We start from the raw sequence: 7,130 nt of genomic DNA, 5'->3' as shown, positions 1-7,130 counted from the left end.
GACTATGGAGAGTCTGTAGAACCACTAATAGATGTGTCCTCCAGGGTTTTATCTAACTCGGGTGGGCAATTATGGCAACTCTGACCTGTGGACTTCAATTCCCAGAATTCCTGAGCCAGCATGGCTGGCTCAGGAATTCTGGGAGTTGAAGTCCATAGGTTGTAAAATCGCCATAACTGCCCACCCTGATCTAACTCAATTTTAACCCTCTACTTTTTCAGAAATGGAAGTCCAACACAACTGGAGAGCACATGGTTGAGGAAGAGTCACTTACAGCTCTCTTGTATCCCTACCTTCAGTCAGGCATTAGGTAACTGATGGAGAAATGATAGTATTCAAATACCAATTTTAAAATTTTGTTTATTATATTCAAACACGGTAATTTCAATTCCCTGTTCTTTAAAACAATGGCAGCTGTGCTGCTAAATAAACAAGTACAATATAGAGACTTCTTTGGAAAAAAAATACTCATGCGATATTGCACATTTAAGTTTCTCTGCATTTTTCTTCTGGTTTTTGTTGGCAATGCAGCCATATAGAAAATACTTCTGTTATGTACAGATATTTATGGAAGGAGGTGGGGGACGTCCCTGGACTAGGACAGTGGAGGGAAGAAAAGTGGGGGGTAAGAAGAAGGGGCCATGGCAGAAAAGGGAGGATTTATTTATTTTGGCAAAGGAATCTTGGCTCATGATAGCGCAGGAAAAACACACACACACACACAAACAGGATTTTCAGGGTAGTACTTTGGACCCGTTTTTCTCTTGGAATTACTTCTAGCCCTCAGTTTCACTTTGAAGTACTTCTAGCCCTCAGTTTTAACATTGAAAGTATTGGATTGCATGCGTGCAGGAAGCAAAATATGGGACAGCCACTAAGCTGGAACTCCAGATTACTTCTGGGAGACAAATGGTGCCCAGGGAGCTAGAAAATGAAAGGTCAAGGAGGCACAGCTCCTGGAGAAGCAGGAGTGAAGGCTGGCAATTTATGTAACCGTGTCAAGTGTGGGTTTTGGCTATGGCCTCTCTTATTGGCTTCAAACCTCAGGTGACAGTGCCAGCAGCAGCATCAACAGGCTGGGTGTTGGCAGAAGGCTACGGTTCACATGGCAGGAGGAAGGAAGGAAGGGGGAGGTTTCCTTTGGCCTAAGTTAGGTGCAATTCTGAAAAACCCACCTAACTTTATGGACATTCAAAGACCAGAAAGGGGACAACTCAATATTTGCACCCGAGTGTTAAGATGCAAAGAGAAAGGAGCAGAAACTCCACAGCACTGCTGCCTCTCTTGCCCCACCATTGACATTCATCCTCATCCTCACAGCTAATCAGGCATGACTCCCAAGCCTCTCCTGACGAATGACCAAGAATGACTGGGCCAGCTTTGGCTTGGCCAAGACTGCCATGGATCGCTGCTGCAATCCGGCTGCTCACTTCTTTTAGCTTTGCAAAGACCAGATGCCACCCTCCGTCCGATCCATTAATGCTGGCCAGCCTCTTGCAGCATTTGCTGGTTACGGCATGGCCACTACTGGGTAACTTGTCTCTCGGGCTGCCAAGCTTAACCGTAAGGGACACCCTAAGGACCTGGTTGTCAAGAAGGCCTGTTAATCCCATTTCCCCACAGCAACAATGCTGGCCACCCCGCTCCTATGGGTTCCCAGAAAGACTGGTTCCTATCATCCCTATGCTCCTTGTTCCCTGGAGGAAAAGCAATAAAGCAAAGAGCATCACTGAAGGAAGCCACAAAATAAATACTGTCTCTGGGAAGGGGAAGGGCTGGGGGAGGAGAAGCAGGCGTCGAGACAAGCTTCTGGGGAAAACAATAGTTGGTGGGGCCTATTTGGCCGAGCCTCAGAACAGCCCGCGTCTGGAGTGTCTGGGTGGTGAGAGGAAGGGGACCAACCCTATCCTCACGTATTTCTCCTGTCCCTGCTCAGGATCTTGGTACATGTGGGGGTGGGGGTGTGTGTGGAGGAAGGTCCCTGCTTCGCACAGAAACCGGGGGACAATGACAGCAGCTGGTGGTCACTTGGAGAGCTTGCTGATCACACGAATAAGAGCGGCGTTTTCGTCTTTAAGACGCTGGTTGTCGGCCTTCAAATCTGAAAGAGCCTGTGAGGGGAAAGGCAGATACGAAGTCAAACTCCCAAGGCACCTCCTTCTGGTTATAGGTAGTCCTCGTCTTACAACCATTCGTTTAATGACTGTTCAACGGCACTGAAATAAGTGACTTAGGACTGCTCTTCACACTTACAACCGTCGGTCACATGACCAAAATTTACATGGCAACTGGCATGTATTTATGAGGGTTACAGTAATGGTGGGATCATGTGATCCCCTTTTGCAACCTTCTGACAAGCAAAGTCAGTGGGGAAGCTAGAAGTTGTTCACTTAACAACCATGATATTAAATTAACAACTGAAGGGATTCACTTAACTATGGCAAGAAAGGTCTTAAAATGGGGCAAAGCTCACTTAACGATGGTCCTGTTTAGCAACAGAAATGTTGGGCCCAATTGTGGTCATAAGTCAAGGACTATCTGTATCCTCCTTCAGAGAATTTAAGGCTACGGTGTACATTTTGGTGTTACTCCCCAATCTTATTTCTTAGCCTCTTTGCTCATTTTTAAAACGGACATCCTGCCTTTTGGCCAACATGGATGCAAACAAAGCACAGTGGGAACTCTAAGAACGCCCATTTATCAGAAGCACTTTTTTCTGTTCCTTGTACAAACGCACAATGCCACACGCACACACTTTCTCTGTGTTTTAAGGATCTGTCATTTTTCTACATGCAAATTGTTGGTCTTGGTAGTGGATTCAGTTCCAGCTCCAGGGTTTTAGAAATAACCTGTTCAAAAGGGCAGGTAGGAGCAATACTACACCTTGTAGTGTGATTGTGACTGAATTATACCTGTATTGCAAACCTATTTCCTCCCTGCCACCTCCTCCTTCCTTGCTCCCAGCCAGACTACCATTCAACCACAGCAGGGACTCCTTCAACAAGAGAAGAATCACCTTCAATTCTTCCTCCAGCTCAGCAGCTTTCCTTTCCAAAGCTCGACGCTCCTGGTTTGGGACAGGTGGGACAAAGAGATGAAGTAAGAGTGGATGCAGGAAAGGAATCCTAAGCATGCATTTATGCTGAGTGGGGAGAAATCAATCTCTGTAAAATAAAACTGGGTACGTTTAATCTTGTGCCGTTTAGAATTCCTACAGGCCATATATATTGGTCAATTTTTTGTAACAGAAGAGGAGATAGCCAGGAGCTGCTTTCCTTCTAGGGGAGATGCAAATAATCTAGATTAAACGTGTACACTCTTTCCTTGAAATCCCAGCCTTTAGCACGTGTAAAAATGCCTAGTCAGTTACTGCCTTCTCCTCAACAGCATAGTTGCCTCACTGACAGGCTTCTCCCCAAAGGTGGCAGTTTGATAGGTCAGTTCTGGCAAGCAGGAGAGGGGAAGGAATAGGGAGGAAGGAACAAATACTTACAAATCTCTCTAGTTCTAGAAGAGCCGGTCGTTCAGCAAAGCGCTCCTGCCTCTGGCCAGAGCAGACAACAACAACAACAAAAAAGATTCAAAATCACTTCTGTGCTTACTTTTTAAACATTTATTATAGCCTTCTCCCTTGCAGATCTGAAGAAAGGGTATGACTGGTAAAATAATAATAAAGCATACAATACAGCAATACACAACCTAGAGAAGACAGGAACGTGAACCTCAGAGACAGAAGTGGTTTATCATTGGGGGGGGGGGCATCACTGAAAATCCAGACATGCACCTCATCTGAAGATCACACTCTACAAGCAAGTTCATAGATGGAAAGGCTGGATTAATGTCGCCTGGACTAGGAGGAGGGCTATGCATGCATTTCTAGCAAACCATTTTACATCTATCGGTCCTTAAGTTACTTTCTTAAGATTCCCACAGGTGAACCAGAATTGCAAATATTGGGAGAAACAGCAGTCAATCAAGACTACTCAGTACAGTTACTGAGACTTTTTTTTTTTTAATTCATTCCAGGTTAATTGCAAAGATGGAAATCTAAAGCAAATATGCACCAAAGCTATGTATTTTATTTATTTGTTAACTTTATAGCTGACCTTTCATTCTGGAGGTCAAATAATATAATGGCATGTAAGAATGATGGGGGGGGGGAGATGCTGCCTAAGGAATAATTAGATAAGAGGGAACATAGCCCACAACTGTATAGTGGGTAGAACAAGAAGCTCAAAAGGGACCCTCCTCATGTTACTAATGGTAACAGCGGGAGAATTGCACTTTCAGACTTGCACAAGATTTTGTTAACGGAGCTTTTCAATAAAGTGGTATTAGATTATCTGGCCTGTTTCCTTTTTGGCCTACCTGGTAGGCTGAAAAGGAGGCATATATGGTGCTTCCTCCTCCCATTTTCCCCCACAACAGCCCTAAGAGGTAGAAAGCAAGAGATCGTGAGTTCAAGCTTTGCCTTAGCCATGAAAGCCAGCTGGATAACCTTGGGCCAGTCGCTCTCTCTCAAGTCCAACTTACTTCGGAGGGTTATTGTGGTGGGGCAAATAGGAGAAAGGTGTGTTCGCAGCCTTGAGTTATTTGTAAACATAATAAAGGTGGTATATAAATAAAGTAAAATAACTGGCCTGGATACCTAGAAAACGTCTGTTGCATAGGGTGGGCCTGAGTATCCCCTGCTCCTGCTCCTAGATTTTAAGCACATCACCCCATATTCTGTATCCCAATAACTCTAAAATAGATTTTGGCTCTACGTTCTCTCCAATCTTCGCCAGAATTGCCTGCTAATGCTCTCGGTCCCAATATGCCTCTTCAGCCCTCCCCTTCCCCCCCCCCAGCTCTCCCATGAAGGGCCCACCTTGCCCTGCCCCGTACCTGGGTCACTCTTTCCAGCTCCAGCTTAATCTGTGTGAGTTGGAGCTGCGCCTCCTGCAACTGTTCCTTCAGCTTTTCATTCTCAATCAAGAGATCTTCATACAGCTTAGAGACCCACGTGAGAAGGGGGGGGGAAGGAAAAAAAAAGGAGGCAATGAGAAAGATAAGCAAGTGCGAGATACAGCAGCGTTCCTTTGCAGCTGCTTTTTTTGCCTGCCCCAGTGAGTGCGAAACCCTCCTTCTCCAAGCACTAACTTTCTTGTAATAATTGTCCGGTTCTTCTCTGCAGCCCGAAGGTGCGCTGCTCCCTCTTTGGCAGCCAGAAGGTGCAGTCCGGTTTGGCAGAAGGCTGTTTAAGTGATCGCTGAAAAGAAGCAGCAGAGGGAAGCGGTGAGCACTGCCCTCTGCTGGCTCCTTTGCACGATGCAAAAGTAATAATAATAATAATAATTTAGGTAGGCACAATATTAACTCGGAGAAAAAGATTGAAAAGGAAAACATAAAGGCCAGTGGTGCTTTAGCAAAACAACAGCAATATATGCTGGTTTCATGTGTTCCTGCAGAAATGGGCTTCTTCTAGCCTGGGGGGAGGCTGCTGAGATTGTAGCCAATGGCAAACCTAACATTGTTGGAATAAGACAAGCTTCAGGAGGGGACAAAACGGAAGAAGCATTGTGGAGGGGAAGGGGGGTTAGGTTAGGGTTAGACTGAAGAAACTACTTGGAGAAGCAGTGAAACATTTCAGACCAACAAGAAAAGAAGTCCTGGTGCCGTGACTCAATTTCCAGAAAGTGCAATCATGTGTAGGCAGCCCTGGACTGTGTAGCTGCCAAAGCCTCCCTCGGAGGCTAAAATACTTGATCCATGTTGTGTATCTGGGTGCGTTTAGAGAGAGCATTGTTAAAAGCACTCATTTCACTATGGAATCCCCCCCCCCAGTGCTTCTTCCACTTTGTCCCCTCCTGAAGCTTGTTTCATTCCATCAATGTTAGGTTTGTCACTGGCTACAATCTCAGCAGCCTCGTCCCAGGCTAAAAGAAATCCATTTCTTCTAGACTCAGATGGATGACTGAGAATCTTTATCCACATAGTGATCACAGTTCATTGCTCCACTACAACTCATCCACCTCAAAGGGGCAATGACGGTGAATCTTTGACACGTGGGTCATGGGTCCAGGCCATGTCAATTTTGGTGACATGCCAGGCCTCTAGACCAGGGGTCCTCAGTCCCCAGTCCATGGCATGCCAACAACTGGTCCGCACAAACAAGCAAAGCCCCATCCGCAGGATGCAGGCAGCACACAAAACCAAGCTCTCTCCGGTCCGCGGAAAAGCCTTTCCCCACGGAACTGGACCCTGGTGCCCAAAAAGTTGGGGGCCTCTGCTCTAGACCCTCTGGAAGTTGTGCAAGAGGGCCTCGCTCTCACAGGGCCTCTGAAAAGCATGCGAGAACGGGTGTGATTTCCCACGTTTTTTGGAAGATACAAGGCCACAAAAGAGCCTTTTCCAAAATGTTCAGGCCTCGTGCAATCCAGAGCTGCCTTGGATGGGCATTTCGAAAAATATTTATAATGACAGCAGGTATGTATGTATGTATTTATTTATTAAATAATAAATGTAAATGATTTATTACTTCGTTATGAATTCTCTTGTGTGTGTATGTATGAGAGAGATGATAGATAGATAGATAGATAGGAGAGAGAGAGAGAGAGAGAGAGAGAGAGAGAGAGAGAGAGAGAGAGAGAGAGAGACGCCAGCAGAGTCAACGTAGGTGTTTTCTGAATTTCTGACATGCTCAGCCCATAAGATTTGCCACCCCTGCTATAGAGGAATCTACCTGCTATGTACAGATGGATCTTCATTGTGGACTTGTTCAGTGTCTTCATCTTCCTCCCCCTAGAAGAAGAAAAAAAATGTGCTTCAGAGATGCTCACAGTCAAGGTGGGTGCAGGTAAAAGGCATCCACCACCTTCACTGTAACCTCCTATCTGTACCCCGAACGCCGCCCTTCCTCCAGTGCACCAGCCCGCTTCTTCTGGTGCCCTTCTCTCCTTCACCTCTGAGCTTCCTCCCAGACCAGTGATGCGCCTCTCTCGCCGGCCTTTCCTGCGGTCTCGGATAGCCAGTCTGTTCCGAAGGTCTGTATCCAGCTCAGAGCCAGCCTTATCGACTTCCGTTCCTGTAGTTTAAAAAAAAAACAGGACAGGCAGCTGAGTCTGGGCTGTCCACCTCCCAAGTCCTGA

At 46.1% G+C, this 7,130-nt stretch overlaps 1 protein-coding gene across 2 annotated transcripts in view; it reads right to left on the bottom strand.

The window, feature by feature from the left end:
* Nucleotides 1-342: 342 nt before the first annotated feature.
* PPP1R12C (protein phosphatase 1 regulatory subunit 12C) overlaps nt 343-7,130 on the bottom strand; it is a 44,171-nt gene continuing 37,383 nt past the window's right edge. For both annotated transcript variants that reach the window (XM_039335140.1, XM_039335141.1), the window contains 7 exons: nt 6,945-7,066; nt 6,725-6,783; nt 5,143-5,251; nt 4,888-4,992; nt 3,494-3,544; nt 3,017-3,067; nt 343-2,111 (listed from right to left, as the gene is read on the bottom strand). In XM_039335140.1, coding sequence (XP_039191074.1) covers nt 2,025-2,111; nt 3,017-3,067; nt 3,494-3,544; nt 4,888-4,992; nt 5,143-5,251; nt 6,725-6,783; nt 6,945-7,066 — 584 coding nt within the window. In that variant the 3' untranslated portion in view covers nt 343-2,024. The remainder of the gene's footprint in view (nt 2,112-3,016; nt 3,068-3,493; nt 3,545-4,887; nt 4,993-5,142; nt 5,252-6,724; nt 6,784-6,944; nt 7,067-7,130) is intronic.

The sequence above is a fragment of the Crotalus tigris genome, unplaced genomic scaffold, assembly GCF_016545835.1.
Source record: "Crotalus tigris isolate CLP2741 ecotype Arizona unplaced genomic scaffold, ASM1654583v1 scf7180000017639.5415321, whole genome shotgun sequence".
Taxonomy (NCBI): domain Eukaryota; kingdom Metazoa; phylum Chordata; class Lepidosauria; order Squamata; family Viperidae; genus Crotalus; species Crotalus tigris.
Note: the sequence above shows the minus strand (reverse complement) of the source record. Positions and strands in the feature narration are given on the sequence as shown.